Source organism: Macaca fascicularis, chromosome 7 (assembly GCF_037993035.2).
Source record: "Macaca fascicularis isolate 582-1 chromosome 7, T2T-MFA8v1.1".
Classification (NCBI taxonomy): domain Eukaryota; kingdom Metazoa; phylum Chordata; class Mammalia; order Primates; family Cercopithecidae; genus Macaca; species Macaca fascicularis.
This window is the reverse complement of record NC_088381.1, coordinates 134,746,489-134,770,820: the sequence shown is the minus strand read 5'-3', so window position 1 is coordinate 134,770,820 and position 24,332 is coordinate 134,746,489. Positions and strand designations below refer to the sequence as shown.

The following is a 24,332-nucleotide window of genomic DNA, read 5'->3' as shown; positions in this document are numbered from 1 at the left end:
CTTTAAATTGAATTCTCCTTTGCTTGATGTTTGTTAGCCTCCACATTTAGGCAAATCTAAGTCATCATGTGGTTATGACATGGAGGGGATAACAACTGAATTCAAACTTCCTTCCAGAGCTAAAGACAGCTAAAGAGTTAACTCTGGGTCAAAATTGTTTACTCAAAAAATGCACTGAACTGATTCTGTAATCTAAATGCTATGATCTATGTATTGAACTAAACCTATCCCACAGTTGTTAGGCTCTTTGTCAAGATCTGAAGATAACCTGAGGAACCTGAACCGTGTTATTCACATTGTTTATTTTATGAGTTATAACGAGTAAGATCCAGCTATCACAAATCTCTTACGAAGCTATGATATTTAGGAAAATATAAAAGCTGGGTGAGAGGAGGAGAAAGGTGGCAGCTCTCCTGTGTTGAGGTGGTACTCACACCATCTGTGTCACTTGTCTTTTGAAACCCAGTATACCTCTGGTCATACTGGAGTCTGGAAGTTGGGCCTGAAACATTGCAGGAGTGTTTCAAGAGAATGTACATTCTATGTATGTTGCATTTCCTGTCCTATAGCTATAAAAGGAACTCTGGTAAAATACACATAACATAAACTTTACCATTCTAACTAATTTTAAGTATACAATTCAGTGGCATTAAGTACATTCACATTATTGTGCAACCATCACCACTGTCCATCTCCAGAACTTTTTCATCATCCCAAACAAAACCTCTCCATTCTCTTCTCCCTATCTGCTCATAAGCATTGTTCTATTTTCTTTATGCATCTGGTTATTCTAGATACTTCATGTAAGTGGAATCACACATTTGTCCTTATATAATCTGGCTTATTTCACTTAGCACAATGTTTTCAAGGTTCATCTATGTTGCAGCAAGTGTTAGAATTGTCAATAATTTTTAAGGCTGAATAATATTTCATTGCACGTCTTTAACCCATTTTGTTTATGCATTCATCAATCAATGGACATCTGGGTTGCTTCCAACTTTTCGGTAAGGTGAATAATGATGTTATGAATATGGCTTGCAAATATCTATTATAGTCCCTGCTTTCAATTCTTTAAGAGACAGTCTCACTCTGTTGCCCAGACTGGAATGCAGTGGCATGATCACAGCTCACTGTAACCTTCAATTCCTGGGCTCAAGTGACACTCCTCCCTCATCCTCCTGAGGAGCTAGGATTATAGGTGTGTGTCACCAGGCCTGGCTAATTTTTTTAAACAAGTTTTGTAGAGACAGGGTCTCACTATTTTGCTCAGGCTGGTCTCAAACTCTTGGTCTCAAGTGATCCTCTTGTCTCACGCTACCAAAGTGTTGGGATTACAGGTGTAAGCCACCACACCCAGCCCCTGCTTTCAATTCTTTTGGATATGTAACTCGGAAGTGGAGTTCCTGGGTCATATAATTCTATGCTTAATTTCTTGAGGATATGCCATAGTTTCCCACAGCAGTTGCACCATTTTACATCCTCACCAGCAATGCACGATGTTTCTAAACATTCTGCCACCACTTATTTAGTATTGTTTTGATAACAGCCAACCTAATAGGTGTGAAGTTGTATATCATTGTGGTTCTGATTTGCATTTCCCTAATGACTACTGATGCTGAGGATCTTTTCATGTGCTTGTCAGTCATTTGTGTATCTTCTTTGGAGAAATATCTATTTGAGTCTTCTGCCTGTTTTTAAATAGCATTTTCTTTGTTGAATTGTAGGAATTTAAAAAAATATATATATATTGAATGTTAATACCTAGCCAGATATGTGATTGTGAATATTTTCTTGATTCCATGGGTTGCCCTTTTACTTTGTTCAATGTACAAAGATTTTCAACATCGAGGAAGTCCAAATTATCTAGTTTTTTGTTTGCTGCCTATGCTTTTGGTGTCATACCCAAGAAATGACTGCCAAATCTAATGTCATGAAGCTGTCCCCCTTTTTTTTTTTTTCCAAGAGTTTTATGGTTTTAGCTCTTGTGTATAGGTCTTTGATCCATTTTGAATTAATTTTTATATTCAGTAGGCAGAGGTCTGACTTCATTCTTTTGCAAGTGGATATCCAATTTTCCCAACACCATTCGTTGAAAAGACTATTCTCTCCCCATTGAATTGACACCCTTGTTGAAAATTATTGCATTTTATATGCAAGGGCTTATTTCTGGGCTCTTGATTCTATTCTATTTTCTTAATTTTATTTTGGATCGTTCGTTGTCATTGTATAAAAATACGACTGATTTTTGCAGCCTGATTTTGTATTCTGCAACTTTGCTGAATTCATTTATTAGTTCTAATGGTTTTGTGTGTGGCATCTTGGGTTTTCTACATATATAATCATGTCAAAAAAAAGATAGGTTTACTTCTTCCTTTCCAATTTGGATACCTTTCACTTCTTTTTATCGCCTAATGGTTCTGGCTAGAAGTTCTGATACTATGTTGAATGGAAGTGGAAAAAGTGGGCATCCCCATCTTGTTCCTGATTTTAAAGGAAAAGCTTTCAGTCTTTCACCACTGAATATGATGTAAGCTGTGGGTTTTTCACATAAAGCCTTTATCACATTAAGGTAGTTTCCTTCTTTTCCTAGTTTGTTGAGTGTTTTTAACATGAAACTTGTATTTTTACAAATGGTTTTTTCAGCATCCATTGATGCTGAAAACCCATCATCAAATGATCATATGGGTTTTTTTTTCCCCTTCATTCTGCTACTGTGGTATATTACAATCAATGATTTATTTTCATATGTTGAACAATCTTTGTATTCTAGGGTCATGTTGTGTAATTCTTTTTAATATGCTGCTGCAATCAGTTTGCTGGTTTTTTTTTTTTTTTTTTTTTTTTTTTTTTTTTTTTTTTTTTAGCACCAACATTCATTAAGGGAAATTGGCCTGCAGTTTTGTTTTGTTTTGTTTTTCCTGTCTTTGGTATGAGACCAATGCTGCCTTTTGTAAAATGAGTTAGGAAGTGTTGTCTTCTCTTCAATTCTTTGGAAAGATTTTGGAAATAACCAGTGTCAGTTGTTCTTTAAATACCTGGTAGAATTCATCAGTGAAGCCAACTGGTCCAGGTATTTTGTAAACAGAGAGGTTTTTTTTTTTTTTTTTTTTTTTTTGGAGACAGGGTCTCACTCTGTTGCCCAGGCTGGAGTGCAGTGTGCACAATCAGGGCTCACTGTGTGGCCTCCTGGGCTCAAGTGATACTCCTGCCTCAGATCCCCAAGTAGCTGGGACTACAGGTGTGTGCCACCATACCTGGCTAATTTTTTGAATTTTTTAGTAGAGATAGGGTTTCGCCATATTGCCCAGGCTGCTCTTGCTGTGCTCAAGTGATCCGCCTGCTTTGGCCTCCCAAAGTGTTGGGATTACAGGCGTGAGCCACCGCACCCAGCGGAGAGGCTGTTAATTTCTGAGTCAATCTCCTTCCTAGGTATGGGTCTATTCAGATTTTCTATTTCTTTGTGATTCAGTCTCAGTAGGTTTTGTGTCTCTAAGAGTTTGTCCACTTCATCTGGGTATTCAACTTATTGGCATATAGTTGTTATGCTATACTCTTCTAGTCCTTTTCATTTCTGTGGAATTGGTACTAATGACTCCATTTTCATTAATGATTTTAGTAATTTGAGTTTCTTTTTTTCCCTTAGTCCATCTAGCTAATATTTTGTGATTTTTGTTGATCTTTTCGAAGAACCAACTTTGGCTTAGTTGATTTTCCTCTATTGTTTTTTGATTTTCTATTTCATTTATCTCTGCTCTAATTTTTATTATTTCCTTCTTTCTGCTAGCTTTGGGTTTAAGTTGTTATTCTTTTTCTAGTTTCTTAACTTATAAAGTTATAAAATGAGACTGCTGTTATGAGATTTAAAAAAATGTAATTATTTTTTACATGTTTACAGCAATATCAGTACTGCTTTTTCTGCATACTATTAAGTTTTGGTATGTTGCATTTTTGTTTTAATTCATTTTTAAAAATTTTCTAATTTCCCTTATGATTTCTTCTTTAACTTATTGGTTGTTTGAGTTTAATTTTCACATATTTGTAAAATTTCCAGTTTTCCTTCTGTTATTGATTTCAAACTTCATTCTCTTTTTGGAGAATACGCTTTGAAGAATATACTGTTTTGCAATATATTTTTTATGGCATCTATTTAAAAAAACCTAGTGAAACTTACTTTGTGGCCTAACATGCTCTATCTTGGAGAATGTCCCATGTGTACTTCAGAAGGTGTATGCTACTGTTGTTGGGTAAAGTGTTTTATATATGTGGGTTGCATCTAGTTGGTTTATTGTGTTGTTCAAGTTCTTACATTTTTTTACTTACCTTTTGTGTGGCTGTTCTATCCATTATTGAATGTGGGGTACTGAATTCCTCAACTATTCTTGCATAGCTGTCTATTTTCCTCTTCAATTCTGTTCATTTTTGCTTCATCTATTTTGATAGTCTATTAACTGCATACATGTTTATAAGTATAATATTACTGTGCAGAATTAAACCTTCTAGTAACATATATCCTTTGTCTCTTGTAAACTTTTTGGATTTAAGATAAACATTTTTGATTTAAAATTTATTTGATATTATAGCCATCATGGTTCGCTTTTGCTTACTATTTGCCTGTCTTCTTCTATCCTTTCATTTTCAACTTATTTATGTCTTTGGATCTAAAATGAATCTCATGTAGACAGCATATAGCTGGATCATGCCTTCCTATCCAGTCTATTAATCTGTCTCTTTGACTGGAAAGTTTAATCCATTTACACTTAATTATTGACAAAAAGGGAATTCTACCATTTTGTTAAGGGTTTTCCATATGCCTTACAGCTTTTTAACTCCTCATTTCCTGCATTACTGTCTTCATTTGTTCTTAAATTTTTTAGTGAAATATTTTAATTCCCTCTCATTTTTTTTTTGTGTGTGTACATCCTGTATCTATTTTCCTTGTGGCCACTATGAAGATTACATTTAACATCCTAAAGTAATAATTTGAATTTATACCAGTTTAACTTCAATAGGATACAAAAATTCTCCTCTTATACTGCTCTGTCCTCACCCCTTTCAGTTACTGATGTCGTAAATTACGTCTTTACATATTGTATGCCCCAAATCATAGACTGATTTTTTAAATGCATGTCTGAGGACACGTTGAATGTAGTTCTTATCTTTCTTCCTCTATAGATATGGAGTTTTTTTTCCCCTCTGGACTCTATCATGATTTTTTCTTTATTTTTGATTTTCTCTAGTTTGAATATGGTATGTCTAGGTATAGTTGTTTTTGTGGCATCTGACATTAATTTGGGGAAATTCTCGGTCATTGTTGCAAATATTTCTTCTGTTTCTCTCTTTCTTCTCTTTTGGGTATTCACATTATGTAGATGTTTTACCTTTTAGAGTTGTCTCAAAATTCTTTGATACTCTGTTCTGTTTTGTTTCTCAGCCCTTGTTCTCTTTGCTTTTCAGTTTTGGAGGTATGCAGTGAGAGATCATCATGCTCAGTTTTTTTATCCTTAGCTGTGTTCATTCTACTAATAAGCCCATCAAAGGCACTGTTTATGTCTGTTACAGTGTTTTTGATATCTAGCATTTATTTTTGATTCTTAGGAGTTTCATCTCTTTGCTTACGGTACCCATCTGTTCTTGCATGGTACCTACTTCATCCATTGGAGCACTTAGCATATTAATCACAATGATTTTTAAATTCCCAGTCTGATAATTCCAGCATTCCTGCCATGTCTACTTCTGATGCTTGCTTTGTCTCTTCAAATTGTATTTTTTCCCCATTTGATATGCCTTGTAATTTTTCTTCAGAGCCAAACATTCCAGGTAAAAGGAACTGCTGTAGACAGGCCTCCAGTAATATGGTGGGGATGTGTGGGGGTGGAGAAGTATGCTATAGTCCTATGGTTAAGTCTTGGTCTTTTTATATTTTGAGATGGAGTCTTGCTCTGTCGCCAGGCTGGAGTGCAGTGGTTCGATCTTGGCTCATTGCAACCTCCACCTCCCAGGTGCGATTCTCCCGCCTCAGCTGGGACTATAGACATGTGGCAACATGCCCGGCTAATTTTTTGTATTTTTAGTAGAGACGAGGTTTCACTGTGTTAGGCAGAATGGTCTCGATCTCCTGACTTCATGATCCACTTGCCTTGGCCTCCCAAAGTACTGAGATTATAGGTGTGAGCAACCATGCCCGGCCAGGTCTCAGTCTTTTAGTGAGCCTTTTGTGAGCTTCACGAGTTTTTCTCAATTTTTCCTCCCCTGTTACATGGGAGATGACGGCTAGAGTGAGCTGAACTTGGGTATTTCCCTTCCTCTAGGTAAGTTAGTATTTGATTATACTCCAGCAGGGTAGGCTCAGGTTAAGTAGTTTCTCCTGGGGTTAGGGTTCATTAAGAAGAACAGAGTGCTCTGGTGTGTTTCACAATAGTTCCCTTTTCCCTTCCCTGCTGAAACATGAGGGAATTTTCCTCTAATACTTACTGTGAGAACCTGGTTGTTCTGAAGGACTTATTCCACAGGTCCCTTAGGTTCCATTGAGTTTTCACAAAAGTATAGCGGCTCCCCTGTACCTGAGTTTCCCTGAAGTTTTTAACTCTCATAGTTGTCTGCACTGAACCTCTAGCAATTTGTCAATTACAGTTTAGATTTGCCTACCTGACAGTTTCCCATGCTTATTAGTGTTCATGAGTCTGCTCTGGTAAGCCCGTTTCTCCCTCACTCATCCATCTTGAATCCCCATAATGTGTATGCTGGTCTGCTAATGGTGTTCCATAGGTCTGTTAGGCTCTGTTCAGTTTTCTTCCATCTTTTTTGTTTCTGTTCCTCAGATTTGTTAATTTCAAGTGTTGTGTCTTTAAGTTTGCTGATTCTTTTTTCTGCCTGCTGAAAACAGCTTTTGAATCCCTTTAATGATTTTTTTCCAGCAATTGTACTTGTCAACTCATTTCTTCATTATTCTTTTTTATCTTCTTTATTTTTTTAAAGGATACATGTTTTTCATACACGATTCACTGGAACTGCTGCAGGATGCTCATCATGACTTAGAACTCCTGAGTACATTGTCATGATGAACACGTGCAGAGAGATTTACTAGCATACAATATGAATCTTCACACTCATGGGGAAAAAGTATTTTCTAGCCTGGACTGAATATATATGTAAGTGTTTTTATAGCTGCCCTCTGTAAATAATCTCAGGGTGGCCTGTTGCTGTCTAATGCTACAAAAAGGGAGGGCTGTTAATAGTGGCCACTTCCTCCTACATACAGTAGAGAGAAGCCTGATTATAGATGGTGCCATCATGGCCTTAAAAGATATTAAACTGAGAAGTCATTTTAGCTGCCTGATTGACTATTTTTTATGTTTTTTAATACTTTATTGATATTTACTTTTGCTCACACATCATTATCTTGGCACTGTCAATATCTTCCTTTAGTTCTGTGAGATATCTTTAAGACAGTTGTTTTAAAGCCTTTGTCTAGTAAGTTCACCATTTCATCTTCCTCATGGATTTTTGTCAATTTATGTTTTCATTTGAATGGATCATACTTTTTCTTGGCTTTGTCATTTTATTTTGAACTCTGAATATTTGAATTTTATAATACAGTATTCTGGAAATCAATTTCTCTCCCTTCCCTACGGTTTGCTTTATTTTTATTTTTATTTTTTTTTTAATTGTTATAAGGTGTTCTGTGTAAGAGATAAGCCTGAGGTATAAACTTAAGGCCTTTCTCTTTTTCTCAGCCTGCCTTTTCCTCTGGGCATGCATAGTGACTTTCTAAATTCCCCTATATATGTAGCTGTTTTTGAATGTTCTAATTCTATAATTTCTGGGTCCCAAAAGAGAAGAAGAAAAATGTAGGCGAAAATGTAGGTACTGTCCTTATAAATCCCTTGAAGATACTTCAGCCAGTGTGGGTTGCAACAATGGCATCCTGTCTTTGCCTCTGCACTTCTACAACCCAAAGCAGTAATCCACAAACAGAACCTGGATCCCCAATATTTGGAGGATAAGGTCCTTAATTGCCCATTCTGTCTTCCACAACCTGTCGTATAAACTCTAGTACCTGCTAGCTGGAGCACTGGAAAATGGTTGGCTAGTAGCACACTAGGTTAAAACTGACCCAGATTAACCACAATCTACTAGTCAAGCCTTTTCCAGTAAGCTGTAAACATCTGAATAGACGACAAAGTTCCAAAATAGTTATATCAGAGAGATCCTGCCAGTTCAATGGTTGTCCAGATGGAGAAACAGATTCCTGATATATACTACTCTGCCATCTTCTGCTCCCCTATAGAGCTTCATAAGCTAAGTATATTTGATGTGGGTTAAAAAAATAGAAACTCTTCAAGATGATTGTACTGTTACTTTAAATGACCCATGTTACTTTAATATTATCTAAATAATACTAAGAATAATTTGATTCATGTCTATAAAAAATAAGTGTTGTGTTTTTATTTCCTGAAATTTTTCTTTTAACCATTATTAGTTATAAAACCATTTTTGGCAGCAAATGGAAAGTGTTATCTCCTCCCTAAAATCTGTGCATGTGTTTATTACAGCTACAGAATTGAAAGATGAGTCATTGAAGATTACAATGGTAAATCTCTTTATACTAAAATGGAAAACTGGCAATCAATTTCTCTTTCTATGAATTAGATATTTCTTATTTTATACACACACACACACACACATGTGAGTAAATCTTTAAAGGACCTCATAACATTTCAATGAGCTATGTATTATCCCTATAAAACTAAGTAGAGATCATAAATCAAATTAATGACAAAACTGAGAATAAAATTCATGACAAATCATTCTTCAGTGTATAACCACAGTGGTTGATCTGTTATTTTTAATGAAATTTAGGGAGAAAAAAGGGTATTTGATCTTTTAAAAAAAACAAGTAGGGAATAAATTATAAATTTAGGGAGATTAAATACTACTATTTTGTGGGTAGTTTAGTTAACTACTGGAACAAGATGTGCTAAACCTTGTAAAGTAACAAGGTAACACTACTAGTAAATGCTAGTAAATATGAAGTCAGAGATCTGATATTAAAGTTACAACACTTGTTCTTTGGTGTCAGCCAAGATGGAGAAAGTAACCATAACTTCTCTCTCCTACTGATTGTTTACAGAGTACACAGTGATTACCTGATGACACTGAATGTAAAATAATAGCAGGCAGATTTGGGAATGAAGTCAGAGCTTGAATAACAGCTCTTAATGGGGCTAGGCCTAATTGTGGAGCTGCAATACTATAATGATGACAGCGTTAGCACCCGAAGCCCAGAGAGAAGACCTACCTATCTCTTTGGCTAATGGAAACAAAAAAAAAGAGCCGATATTGTCTAAAGAACTGAGGTAAGAGGAATCTCTTTCTCTCTTTTTTTCTTTTCTTTGTTCTTTGTCCCAAAGGTCAGTTGTGTACAACTACATAATTGCAAAGGGAGTTAATACTCTGTAAGAAACCTCTTCTGGTCAGAGTAACTGGGAATGGGGTCCCCTGGAAGCTGGGGAGTGGGGGGGAAATTCTTGGAAAGAAGACAGCTAAAGAAGGTGGATTCTCTAATTCTATATGTGAACTGACCCAAGTTCCAGGGTCACCCCTGAGCTGTGAATACGTGGGACAGTATAAAAGAAGTACAAGAAAAGCTTTTAAAACATAAACATAGTATATACTGCTGCCCAAGTCTCTAACTCCTAAATGGTTCATGTACTGGGCAGACACTAACAATATAGCAAAGGCTGAGCCACTACCCACAGAAAGTGAGACAGAATTTACAGTCTAAACCCAATCAGATCAATTGCTAAAACTAACTAAATTAAAATTCCCCAGAGGATTTTAACAGGAGTTAAATAATTTACTTACAATGTAGTGTTCAGAATGTCCAGGATACAACCCAAAATTTCTCAACATAGAACAAGGAAAATTTGACCAGTTCTCATTGGAAAAGAAATCAACCGATGTCAACTCCAAGGTAAGCCAGATATTGAAATTGTCAGAAGAATAATTTTAAGCAGTTATTATAACTATTCTCCATGACATAAAGGGCAATAATTTTGAAATAAATATAAAAATACAAGTTCTTAGCAGAGAAATTGGAAACCATTAACAAAAAAACCAAATGGAGAATTTAGAACTGAAAATATATCCGAAATAAAAGCCACTAGATATGCTCAAAGGCAGAATGAAGATGAAAGAGGGCAAAAGTCAGCTAATTTGAAGATAGATCATAGAAATAACCTAAAATTAATACAGAGTAAAAAAGATTTGTGAGACACTACCAAAAAATCTAAAATTCATGTTATAGAAGCAGCAAAAAAAAAAAAAAAAAAAAAAAAAAAAAGTAAATATCCCAAATTTGGTAAAAGACATAAATTTACAGAATCATAAAGTTCACTGAACCCAGAAGGATAATCTAAAAGAAAATTACACCCAGATACATCATAATCAAATTGCTGAAACTAAAGCTGAAGAAAAAATATTTTTGAAGCAGCCAGAGAAATTTGCCATTACACATAAGGAAACAGCAATTTGAACTGATTGCTCATTTCTTTTCAGGAACCATGGAGCAAAAGATAGTCGAATAATATTTTATTTTACTTTTTTTTAAATGCTGAAATAAAAGAACAGTCAACCCAGATTTCTGTATCTAGTGAAAATATCCTTTAGGAGTAATACGGAGATAAAGACATTTCCTAATGAAGAAAAGCTAAGAAAAGGTTTCACCAACAGACCTGCTCTAAAAACAAAAACTCAAACAACAACAACCATGATCATCACTTAACAGTTACTATGAGTCAGTTTTCTAAGTGCTTTACATAGATTAATTCACTTTATCTGAAAAATTTGGTACTATTAACATCCTTATTATATAGATGAGAAAACGAAAACAAAAAAGGCATTAACATAGTAGAACACAAGCAATCTGTCTTCAGAGATGACGCTCTTAACCATTACTTCATAATATCTCCCAACTTACTTATATAAAAAATTTGGAGGATATTAAGTTGTCCAAATAGTAGGGAACCATTTCAAACATATGCAATGATTTAAACATTTATTTTTATTTAATGCTGCTCTCTAGACATAAAAATAGGAAAGTAAGGCACCAACTTGATGCATTAATTTACCTGAAAAAAACATGCTATAGAACTATGGTAAAACACTGATTTATCCATAGTAACCACAACAATAAACATTTTTCGAGTACTTACTATGTGTCAGAATTTGTTTTAGGTAAAAAAGAATAAGACAAAGCTCCGGTCTTTAAGAAGTTTCTACTAACTAGGTGATACAGACAAGCAAATAATTAATTACAATATACTATGACATGTTCCATAGTAGAAGCATGTACAAAGCCAAAAGTGCATACAGAATAGAAAAGCTGTAGAAAGGAAACACCATGGCTATTATAAAAATAATGATTTTAAAAATGGCTTTGAGAAGCACAAAAATGAACATTCAGGGAAATATCCCCTTTTCTATAACTAATGTAAACTACTATGTCTGTTCCAAAGTATGTAAATGTATTCTCAGTTAAATCAGCAATGCACAGACAGAAAAGCCAGAAGGTGCGCCCATGCTGTTTATATGTATTAATTTTCAAAGCTTTCAGGATAAAGAAGAACAACTTATTCCAAAGTAATTAGAATCAGCTCCTGCTAATTAATTTTCCACTCACTCAGCAGTCCAGTGCTTGGTAATTATGAGGATACAAAAGGGAGAAAAAAATTAATTCAGAAAAACCTTTCAATATAACAAAAAGTGATATTTCTATACTGGATCAAGAAAGCTATATTTAATTTGAAGAATTATCTTAACAGTTGCAAAGAAAAATTTCTCCATTTAAACTGTGGGATCCTTAAGGGGGGGACCATTTCTTATTTTTCTTTCTAACCTTAGAATCCCTAATGCTTAATATGGGACTTGGCAAATAAGCATATTACTATGTTTACCGAATTAAAATTTTATTACAAAAGAATTAGCAAGAGAATGAAGTTTAATTCTTTCTTGATGTTATTGCTTGTATACAAGAAAGAGTTCTTTTATGTTTGAAAACTACTTAATTCCATAGGAAAAACGGGATTCCCCTGAACTCATTGGTGTAGGTAATATAAGTAATGGTTAAAAAAGGAACACTATGAAAGAATCAACTGGTGTTCCTTAAACGCCAGCACAAACTTTAGCTTTAGTCTCTATCATGGTATCTTAATTCTTTATTTGCTTTTACTAAAATTAAATGTTATAGTACACGTGACAGCAAAGAGAATATAGTAACTAATGACCCATTCATAATCTCCTGTATCTGTGCTTCAAGTGGCTGCCACTGATGGGATATAAACTGTCTATGTAACAGAAAGAACATTACAACTCATATTCCATACTAGTCAATGGACACATTTAATTTTATATTCATACTGCACACAGGATACATAAATGGCTATCAATTATGAAACCCTGAAACTATACAGTTGCTATATATTTTTAGCTTGCTCTGAGATCAACTATTAATTAATGCTCATTAAATCAACAGATTCTAAGTTGACACTTCTAACTTAAATGATGTAATTGTCCTCATTTAGGGGATTTAAACCTAAGAGTTGCTAAAATAGTGGCAAATAATTACTATTAAATTGAGGATGGATATCAACATCTGTGTCAACAAAGGCATAGTTTTAGGTAGACTAATTTAATATAATAATAGTATATCATTAATGTAATATAATAATTTAAATATACCCAGTTGCCAAATGTTAAAAGATTAACAATATGAATTGAGCTTTTTTTCCACAACAGCACATCAACGTGCCTATTTATAAATTGGAATATAAGCTCCTAACTTGTGAGAACGAGTTACTTTAATAAACTTGGCAGTTTAGTTTTATTAAATTAGTATTTACCTACAATTAATGGATATCAACTGATGATTATAAACAATCACAGAAAACAGTAACTTTACATAGTAATTAACTGGATTCTCTGGGTTAGGAATTGATAACTTCTACCAGTAGTAATATAACAGTCTCTGAAAGTTTAACTTAATAGGCGAAAAAAAAAAAAAACAAACAAAAAACAAAAAACAAAACAACAACAAAAAGAAGTGAAGTGGGAAAACTGTGGCTACAGAATACTAAAGCTCTTAACCCTGGAAAAACAAGGGCTAAACTTAAGTGTTAAGACTAAAGTTTCTTAGGTTTATCAATATAGTGTATTGATTAGTGGTATGGAATTAACTTTCTCTGCAACAGGTTGGTGACTTTCTTACCTAGAGAGCATGCCCAGAGGTGTAACATTAAGTGATCCCATCAGCATTGCCAGGGCCATCCCTGGTGCTTCCCGTTCTATTACTTCTTTTGTGGCCTGTAATTAAAGATTAAATAGCAGACTGAGTGAAATAAGCCAAAAAAGAATGAAGTCAGACTAGTAAAACCCTCTTAAAAATGATTATAAACCAGGCTTTCAATAACCATACTTTTAGTTTCTGAAACATTTATCTTTTTGAGGCATCCAGACTCAATTCACAAGGACCACTGAATAAAAGCTGAGGATCAAGAAAATAAAGAAAATTTTTATATTAGCAGTCCTTTCATATTGCTTATAGCTCAGAAGTATTTGATAGAAATCTCATCTCACTAATAACCTAAATTCTAAAAATGAAGCTTCAGATGGCTATAACAAATTAGTAGATTTTTCACTGGCTAAGTAATCTCGGTATTTTCCTTTGTCTATTACTCTTGAAATACGTAGTCCCTGAAAACGGGAGATAATCCATATCTCTCCTAGCTCTATGCTTTTAAAATACGATTAAAAGGATCTCAAGAAGTCATCATGTCAACCTTCCCCATGTACCGGCTAGAGGAAAAATTCTACATTTACATCTTCCGAATCTTTAATATAAATTAATTGTCTTTTTTTTTTTTCCAGATTTCTCCACTTTTTTTTAAATTATACTTTAAGCTCTGGGGTACATGTGCAGAATGTGCAGGTTTGTTAACCTAGGTATACACGTGGCATGGTGGTTTGCTGCACCCATCAACCCATCTATATTAGGTATTTCTCCTAATGCCATCTCTCCCCTAACCCTCCACCCCCTGACAGGCCCTGGTGTGTGATGTTCCCCTCTGTGTGTCCATGTGTTCTCATTGTTCCAATCCCACTTATGAGTGAGAACATGCGGTGTTTCATTTTGTGTTCCTGTGTTCGTTTGCTGAGAATCATGGTTTCCAGCTTCATCCATGACCCTGCGAAAGACATAAACTCATCCTTTTTTATGACTGCATAGCATTCCATGGCATATATGTGCCAAATTTTCTTTATCTAGTCTATAATGATGGGCATTTGGGTTGGTTCCAAGTCTTCACTATTGTGAATATTGCTGCAATAAACATATGTGTGCATGTGTCTTTACAGTAGAATGATATATAATCTTTTGGGTACATACCCAGTAATGGTTCAAATGGTATTTCTGGTTCTAGATCTTGAGAAATTGCCACACTATCTTCCACCATTGTGTAAATTAATTCAACAGTATAAAAGTATAAAAACAGTATAAAAGCATTCCTATTTTTCCACATCCTATCCAGCATCTATTGTTTCTTGACATTTTAATGATCGCCATTCTAACTGGCATGAGATGGTATCTCATTGTGGTTTTTGACTTGCATTTTTCTAATGACCAGTGACCATTAGCTTTTTTATATATGTTTGTTGGTTGCATAAGTATCTTTGTTTTGAGAAGTGTCTGTTCATATCCTTTGCCCACTTTTTGATGGTGTTGTTTTTTTCTTGTAAATTTGTTTAAGTTCTTTGTAGATTCTGGATATTAGCCCTTTGTCAGATAGACAGATGGCAAAACTTTTCTCCCATTCTGTAGGTTGTCCATTGACTCTGATGATGGTTTCTTTTGCTGTGCAGAAGCCCTTTAGTTTAATTAGATCCCGTTTGTCAATTTTGGCTTTTGTTGTGATTGTTTTTTGTGTTCTAGTTATGAAATCTTTGCCCATGCCTATGTCTTGAATGGTATTGTCTATGTTTTCTTCTAGGGTTTTTATGGTTTTAGGTCTTATATGTAAGTCTTTGATCCATCTTGAGTTAAATTTTGTATGAAATGTAAGAAAGGGATCCAGTTTCAGTTTTCTGCATGTGGCTAGCCATTTATTAAATAGAAAATTCTTTCCCCATTGCTTGTTTTTTTCAGGTTTATCAAAGATAAAATGGTTGTAAATGTGTGGCGTTATTTCTGAGGCCTCTGTTCTGTTCCTTGGTCTATGTATCTGTTTTGGTACAAGTACCATGCTGCTTTGGTTATTGTAGTCTTGTAGTCTTGGTACTAGTACCATGCTGTTTTGGTTACTGTAGTCTTGTAGTATAGTTTGAAGTCAGGTAGTGTGATGCCTTCAGCTTTGTTCTTTTTGCTTCAGATTGTCTTGGGTATATGAGCTCTTTTTGGTTCCACAGTAAAGTAGTTTTTTCTAATTCTGGGAAGAAAATCAGTGTTAACTTGATGGGGATAGCATTGAATCTATAAATTCCTTTGGGCAGTATGGACATTTTCACAATATTGATTCTTCCTATCCATGAGCATGGAATGTTTTTCCATTTGTTTGTGTCCTCTCTTATTTCCTTGAGCAGTGGTTTGTACTTCTCCTTGAAGAGGTCCTTCACATCCCTTGTTAGTTGTCTTCCTAGGTATTTTACTCTCTTTGTAGCAATTGTGAATGGGAGTTCACTCATGATTTGGCTCTCTGTTGCTCTATTATTGGTGTATAAGATTTCTTGTGATTTTTGTGCACTGATTTTGTATCCTGAGACTTTGCTGAAATTTCTTATCAGCTTAAGGAGATTTTGGGCTGAGACAATGGGGTTTTCTAAATATACAATCATGTCATCTGCAAACAGAGACAATTTGACATTCTCTCTTCTTATTTGATTACCCTTTATTTCTTTCACTTGCCTGATTGCCCTGGCCAGAACTTCCAAAACTATGTTGAATAGGAGTGGTGAAAGAGGGCATCCTTGTCTAGTGCCAGTTTTCAAAGAGAATACTTCCAGCTTTTGCCCATTCAGTATGATATTGGCTGTGGGCTTATCATAAATAGCTCTTATTATTTTGAGATACATTCCATCAATACCTAGTTTATTGAGAGTTTTAGCATGAAGGGGTGTTGAATTTTATCAAGGACTTTTCTGTATCTATTGAGATAATTATGCGGTTTCTGTCATTGGTTCAGTTTATGTGATGGATTACATGTACTGATTTGCGTATGTGAACCAGCCTGCATCCCAGGGATGAAGCCAACTTGATTGTGGTGGATAAGCTTTTTGATGTGCTGCTGGATTTGGTTTGCCAGTATTTTATTGAGGATTTATGCATCAATGTTCATTGGGGATATTGGCCTGAAATTTTCTTTTTTTGTTGTGTCTCTGTCAGGTTTTGGTATCAGGATGATGCTGGCCTCATAGAATAAGTTAAGGAGGATTCCCTCTTTTTCTATTGTTTGGAATAGTTTCAGAAGGAATGGCACCAGCTTCTCTTTGTACTTCTGGTAGAATTCAGCTGTGAATCTGTCTGGTTCTGGGCTTTTTTTGGTGGGTACCCTATTAATTACTGCCTCAATTTCAGAACTTATTATTGGTCTATTCAGGGATTTATTTCTTCCTGGTTTAGTCTTGGGAGGGTGTATGTGTCCAGGAATTTATCAATTTCTTCTAGATTTTCTAGTTTATTTGCATAGAGGTATTTATAGTATTCACTGATGGTAGTTTGTATTTTGGTGTGATCAGTGTGATATCCTGTTCATCATTTTGTATTGTTTCTACTTAATTCTTTTCTCTTTTCTTCTTTATTATTCTGTCTCGTGTTCTATGTCTTTTGTTAATCTTTTCAAAAAACCAGCTCCGGGATTCATTGATTTTTTGAAGGTTTTTCGTGTCTCTATCTCCTTCATTTCTACTCTGATTTTAGATATTTCTTGTCTTCTGCTACCTTTTGAATTTGTATGCTCTTGCTCCTCTAGTTCTTTTAATTGTGACATTAGGGTGTTGATTTTAGATCTTTCCCGCCTTCCCCTGTGGGCATTTAGTGCTATAAATATTCCTCTAAATAGTGCTTTAGCTGTGTCCAAGAGATTCTGGTATGTTGTGTCTTTGTTCTCATTGGTTTCAAAGAACTTATTTATTTCTACCTTAATTTTGTTATTTACCCAGTAGTCATTCAAGAGCAGGTTTTTCAGTTTCCATGTAATTGTGCGGTTTTGAGTGAGTTTCTTAATCTTGAGTTCTAATTTGATTGTACTGTGGTCTGAGAGACTGTTTTGATTTCAGTTCTTTTGCATTTGCTGAAGAATGTTTTACTTCCAACTATGTTGTCAATTTTAGAATAAGTGTGACGTGGTGCTGAGAAGAATGTATATTCTGTTGATTTGGGTGGAGAGTTCTGTAGATGTCTATTAGGTCTGCTTGGTCCAGAGCTGAGTTTAAGTCCTAAATATCCTTGTTAATTTTCTGTCTCAATGATCTGTCTAATATTGACAGTGGGGTGTTAAAGTCTCCCACTATTATTGTGTGGGAGTCTAAGTCTCTTTGTAGGTCTCTAAGAACTTGATTTATGAATCTGGGTGCTCATGTATTGGGTGCATATATATTTAGGTTAGCTCTTCTTGTTGCGTTGATCCCTTTACCATTATGTAATGCCCTTCTTTGTCTTTTCTGATCTTTGTTGGTTTATAGTTTGTTTTATCAGAGACTAGGATTGCAACCCCTGCTTTTTTTTGCTTTCCATTTGCTTGCTAAATATTCCTCCATCCCTTTATTTTAAGCCTATGTGTGTCTTTGCACGTGAGATTGGTCTCCTGAATACAGCACACCCATGGGTCTTGACTCTTTATCCAATTTGCCAGTCTGTCTTTCAACTGGAGGCATTTAGCCCATTTACATTTAAGGTTAACATTGTTATGTGTAAATTTGATCCTGTCATTATGATGCTAGCTAGTTATTCTGCTCCTTAGTTGATGCAGTTTCTTCATAGTTTCGATGGTCTTTACAATTTGATATGTTTTTGCAGTGGCTGGTACCAGTTGTTCCTTCCCATATTTAGTGCTTCTTTCAGGAGCTCTTGTAAGGCATGCCTGGTGGTGACAAATTGTCTCAGCATTTGCTTGTCTGTAAAGGATTTTATTTCTCCTTTGCTTATGAAGCTTAGTTTGGCCAGATATGAAATTCTCAGTTGAAAATTCTTTTCCTTAAGAATGCTGAATATTGGCCCCCACTCTCTTCTGGCTTGTAGGGTTTCTGACGAGAGATCCGCTGTTAGTTTGATGGGCTTCCCTTTGTGGGTAACCCAACCTTTCTCTCTGGCTGCCCTTACCATATTTTCCTTCATTTCAACCTTGGTGAATCTAATGATTATGTGTCTTGGGGTTGCTCTCCTCAAAGAGTATCTTTGTGGTGTTCTTTGTATTTTCTGAATTTGAATGATGGCCTGTCTTGCTAGGTTGGGGAAGTTCTCTTTGAGAATATCCTGAAGAGTGTTTTCCAACTTGGTTCCATTCTCCCTGTCACTTTCAAGTACACCAATCAAAAGTAGGTTTGGTCTTTTCACACAGTCCCAAATTTCTTGGAGGCTCTGTTCATTCCTTTTCATTTTTTTCTCTAATCTTGTCTTCATGCTTTACTTCATTAAGCTGATCTTCAGTCTCTGAAATTCTTTCTTCAGCTTGATCGATTTGGCTATTGATACTTGTGTATGCTTCATGAAGTTTTCATGTTGTGTTTCTCAGCTACATCAGGTCATTTATGTTCTCCTCTAAACTGGTTATTGTAGTTACCAATTTCTCTAACATTTTTTCAGGGTTCTTAGTTTCCTTTCATTGGGTTAGAACATGCTTCTTTCTTTAGCTCGGAGGAGTTTTTTATTACCCACCTTCTGAAGCCTGCTTCTGTCAATTTGTCAAACTCATTCTCCCTCCAGTTTTGTTCCCTTGCTGGCAAGGAGTTGTGATCCTTTGGAAGAGAAGATGTGTTCTGGTTTTTGGAATTTTCAGCCTTCTTTTGCTGGTTTTTTGTCATCTTCGTGGTTTTATCTACCTTTGGTCTTTGATGTTGGTGACCTTTGGATGGGGTTTCTGTGTGTATGTCCTTTTTGTTCATGATGTTGATGCTATTCCTTTCTGTTCGTTAAGTTTGCCTTCTAACGGGCCCCTCTGCTGCAGGTCGGCTGGAGTTTGCTGGAGGTCCACTCTAGACCCTGTTTGCGTGGGTATCACCAGCAAAGGCTGCAGAATAGCAAAAATTGCTGCCCATTTCTTCCTCTGGAAGCTTCATCCCAGAGTGGCACCCGCCAGATGCCAGCCAGAGCTCTCCTGTATGACATGTCTGTCAACCCCTGCTGGGAGGTGTCTCATAGTCAGGAGGCATGGGCGTCAGGGACCCACTTGGGGAGGCAATCTGTCCCTTAGCAGAGCTCAAGCCCTGTGCTGGGAGATCTGCTGCTCTCTTAGAAGCTGGCAGGAAGGAACTAAGTTTAAGTCTGTTGAAGCTGCACCCACATCTGCCCCTTCCCGCAGGTGCCCTGTCCCAGGGAGATGGGAGTTTTATCTATAAGCCCCTGTCTGGGGCTCTTGTCTTTCAGAGATATCCTTCCTAGAGAGGAGGAATCTAGAGAGGCAGTCTGGCTACGGCAGCTTTGCTATGCTGTGGTGGGCTCTGTCCAGTCCGAATTTCCAGTGGCTTTGTTTACACTGTGAGGGGAAAACTGCCCACTCAAGCCTCAGTAATGGTGGACGCCCCTCCCTGCACCAAGCTGGAGTGTCCCAGTTTGACTTCAGACTGCTGTACTGGCAGTGAGAATTTCAAACCAGTGGATCTTAGCTTGCTGGGTTCTGTGGGGATGGGATCTGCTGTGTTACACCACTTGGCTCCCTGGCTTCCGCCCCTTTTCCAGAGGAGTTAACAATTTATCTTACTGGCATTCCAGGTGCCACTGGGGTATGAAAAAAAACTCTTGCAGCTAGCTTGGTGTCTGCCCAAACAGCCACCCAGTTTTGTGCTTGAAACCCAGGGTCCTGGTGGTGTAGGCACCCAAGGGAATCTTCTGGTCTGCGGTTTGTGAAGACTGGGAAAAGCATAGTATCTGGGCCGGAATGCACAGTTCCTCATGGCTTCCCTTGGCGAGGGGAGGGAGTTCCCTGATCCCTAGTACTTCCTGTGTGAGGCAACGCCCCACCCTGCTTCAGCTTGTCCTCCATGGGCTGCACCCACTGTCTAACCAGCCCTAACGATATGAGCCGGATACCTAGTTGGAAATGCAGAAATCACCTGCCTTCTGCATTGATCTTGCTGGGCATTGCAGACCAGAGCTGTTCCTATCCGGCCATCTTGCCCAACTATCTTTTTTAAATAAAAACGTAACAAAGTGAAGGAGTTTGCCTATATACTAGGAGTTTTAGGATAGGGCACTCTTTTTTTTTTTTTGAGGCAAAGTTTTGCTCTTTTTGCCTGGAGTGTAGTGGTACGCTCTTGGCTTACTGCAAACTCTGCCTCCTGGGTTCAAGTGATTCTCCTACCTCAGCCTCCCGAGTAGCTGGGATTACAGGCACATACCACCATGCCAAGCTAATTTTGTACTTTTAGTAGAGATGAGATTTCACCATGTTGGCCAAGCTGGTCTTGAACTCCTGACCTCAGGTGATCCACCCACCTCATATTCCCAAAGTACTGGGATTACAGGCATGAGCCACCGTGCCTGGAGGATAGGGCATTCTTAAGATAAGTATAATTAAATCTGGAATACGCTACTGGAAGGAAAATTTCATTTTCCTACTGACAGGAAAATTTCCTAAAGTTTCCTAAATTTTCCTAAAGACAGGAAAATTTCATTTTGAAGGGTCAATCAAAATAGGTATATATTTTACTGTATAATGGTAAAGATACATTTTAGGCTAAAAGTTGGGGGTGAAATACATGGCTTAAACCATTTTCAGTTCTCTGTTTCCAAAAATTAAGCAAGTTACAATATTTGAAAGCAATACAAAAATAAAGTTTGGAAAACGAAGTATTACAGTAGATAAGTAGAAAGGCAAACAAAAAGTAAATTATGAAGGTATACAGGGAAAGGTTTATATTTCAATATTTCTTTGAAAGTAGAATGATACTCTTCAATAAGATTGTAGCTCTGGGCAAAAGCAGTTAAAATGCATCAGGCATGTATTAGATGCTAATTGATGTTATAAATAAAGTTTAGAATGCATACAAATTAGTTAATCCCTTCCAATTATATAGAATACAGGATTACCAGAATTGATGCAATATACTGGTACAGTGAATTCTAGCATAATGCGATATTTCACAATGGGAGATATTTTAAAGAAAAACTAACAAAAATATAAGGATTTTTCTAGCATTATCCAATCTTTTTTTATACATTTAAAATTTTTTAAAATTTTACTTTAAGTTCTGGTATACATGTCCAGAATGTGCAGATTTGTTACATAGGTATACATGTGCAATGGTGGTTTGCTGCACCTGTCAACCCGTCATCTAGGTTTGAAGCTCTGCATGCATTAGGAATTTGTCCTAATACTCTCCCTCCCCTTCCCCCTCACTGCACGACAGGCCTCAGTGTGTGTTGTTTTCCTCCCTGTGTCCATGTGTTCTTATTGTTCAACTCCCACTTACGAGTGAGAACATGCAGTATTTGATTTTCTGTTCCTGTGTTAGTTTGCTGAGAATGATGGCTTCCAGCTTCATCCATGTCATTATCCAATCTTTATTATTTATTTTCCAAAGCCAATCTATCTGTTATGATTTTGACACTTACCAAGATGAAACACTAGTTCTATGTTATAAATTGCTTTATGGAGGTTTACAACTTCTCAGGGATGTTAAAATTAGAGCCCTCAACATCAAGCAAGGGGATTTCATTTAAAATGAAAAGTTTTAAAGAAACTTCTTGGATAGCATTAATATTTATTTCATTACTTGCTTGAAAAAGTTATATAAGCAATGGTTGACATTTAATGAAATTCAGGGCTTCACATAAAGAAGATATATCCCAAAGTATAGTAGCACATTTTACTTAGGGACATGAAGGGAAATATCAACAGATAGCTGAGAGGGAGTATTTCACTTAAAATTGATACTTCAAAGCACAACATTTATCCATTTAAATAACAAATATTTATTAAGCATCTACTATGTACTAGGTAGTATCTGAGGTATTGATGTTACAGTAGTGAATAAAACAAACCTCAGAGAGTGTGTAAGCTCACTGTCACCCAGCACACGAAAAACTCAATTGACAAATGATACGTGAGAATTGCCTAAAAGAGATGTGGTTCATTAATTTTTCTAAATCCTCTAAAACATACCACTGGATTTCGCCAGACCACTGGAGAGTGATATACTCTGAATGCCTTATTTCACTTTTTATAGAATTGTTTTATTGGGCTTTGCTTTTGTGGTATGAAATCAGAATCAATAAAATGGCTCAAACTTTTATTTACATTAGGAAGCATCTGAATTGTTCACCACATTACATTCTGGTCTTTAGGAGAACCTACAGGAGAAATTTCCACTCAAGTATCATAACTAGGAATCGGTACTCTTCTATGTTACCAGTTTGTTTTTAAATTACAATGCTTGTGAATCAAGTTATGCTTGAGAACAGAGACAAATTTGTGGACACCTTTCAGTAGGCTTACTGAACACAACTTTAGTTTCATCTGATTTTTCTCTGTCCTACTCTTCACATTTATATTTTTAAAAATTCTGTTGTATTTAGTATTTGGGTAAGCCATAATATTTTTCAGAGTATAAAAATATATAGATGGATGGATCAGTGTAGGTACAGTTGCCCTCCATATTGCCGGTTCAACATCTGTGGATTCAATCAACTGAGGATCGAAAATACAGTATTTAGGGGTTCTGCAGGGCTGACTGTATTCTTTACAAAGCTCTTTATCTTTCTCTAAACGTAATTCAGGCAGGAGAGTTAATTCTTTCTGAAGATCTTCTAAAGAATTTGGGCATATAGACAGATACAAACATTATATGTTTTAGAACATAAAAGAAAAAATATATCATGGTGATGCCACTGAAAGGCATTGATGCTGATGGTGGTGAGTTGGTTGGGGTAGGTGGATGGATGTCAGACTCTCTATACTAGATACAAACTGATCTTTTCAATAGGGTATTCCTAAATAATGTACAAATACACTCTTGCTCACATTTGTATCAAACATTTTACATAAAACATTAGAACCCTTCTATTTTCATTTTCTCTTCCTCTTAAGCTGTTTGGTGTAGTAAAAGATCATCATCTATGATGTCAGACAATGACACTACACAGTTAAGGTCAATAACAATAGGAGCTGGATCTATTTCAGCATCTAGTTCAGAGCCCAACATATAGTATGTGCTCAACAAATATTTGTTGAATAAAGAAGTGAAGGAATAAATGAACCAATCTATATGTGAAACTTGGCTTTACTACATAGTTGCTATGTGAATTAGAAGAAAATATTTAACCTATTTCCAGAGTACTTATGAATATAATAGAGGTAATAATAAAACATACCTACATCTTATAAGAGGGCTCTGAGAACTAAATGATAAATCACTTAGCATAGAGTAGGTATTCAATACATGTTAGTTCTTCCTATGCTTCTACTTTCCAATTCTTCTTACATCCTTGCAGTTCTGCACATATCAGTTAGAGAATAGAAATAATACAAAAATCCAGAAACTACCTGCAAACAGTAGTAGAGAACCAAAGACTAGGAAAAAGAGAATGGAGAGCAAGAACCCAGATGCAAGAGCATTGGCAAATGCCAGGTAGGAAGTAGAATACTGAAATTAGGGATCTAAACTAGGGAGCAGGCAGCTGAATAAGATGGGGACTGGAAGATAGACAAGAGAGCAAGAGCTGAGTACAAAGACCTGTAAACCATAAATGGGGAGATGCAACTAGAAAACAAAGAATAAGAGAATAAAACTTAATTACAAATATAACAAGAGAAAGATACCTGTTTATTAGAAAATCCGAACAGAAGAATGGTTTGAGGAATGTAGCTTTATCACTTTCAATCACATATGCTAGTACAATATAGACAAATAAAGGTTATCTGTATCTGTTAATGAATAGATAACACAAGTATTCATTATCAACAGACTGTTCATTATCAATGGCAAAAAAGATGCCATTAAAAGGTTGAAACCATTTTTTCCTTAACTAGCTTAAAGTTCTGTTTTCCTCTTACACATTATTAACTTGGTTACTAAATTCTTTTATTCCTTGAAAGATGGTAGAAATTTATGGTCTTACTTCAGGTGTCAGT

The 24,332-nt window shown here is 36.0% G+C and overlaps 1 protein-coding gene across 44 annotated transcripts in view; it reads right to left on the bottom strand.

Moving 5' to 3' along the window:
• Window positions 1–24,332, bottom strand: part of GPHN (gephyrin) — a 734,620-nt gene that overhangs the window by 304,568 nt on the left and 405,720 nt on the right. For 35 of the 44 annotated variants that reach the window (XM_073997568.1, XM_073997563.1, XM_073997564.1 and 32 more), the window contains one exon: window positions 13,265–13,359. The exons of the other annotated variants lie outside the window; for them this stretch is intronic. In XM_073997568.1, the coding sequence (XP_073853669.1) occupies window positions 13,265–13,323 (59 nt within the window). In that variant the 5' untranslated portion in view covers window positions 13,324–13,359. The remainder of the gene's footprint in view (window positions 1–13,264; window positions 13,360–24,332) is intronic. 44 annotated transcript variants of the gene reach the window in all.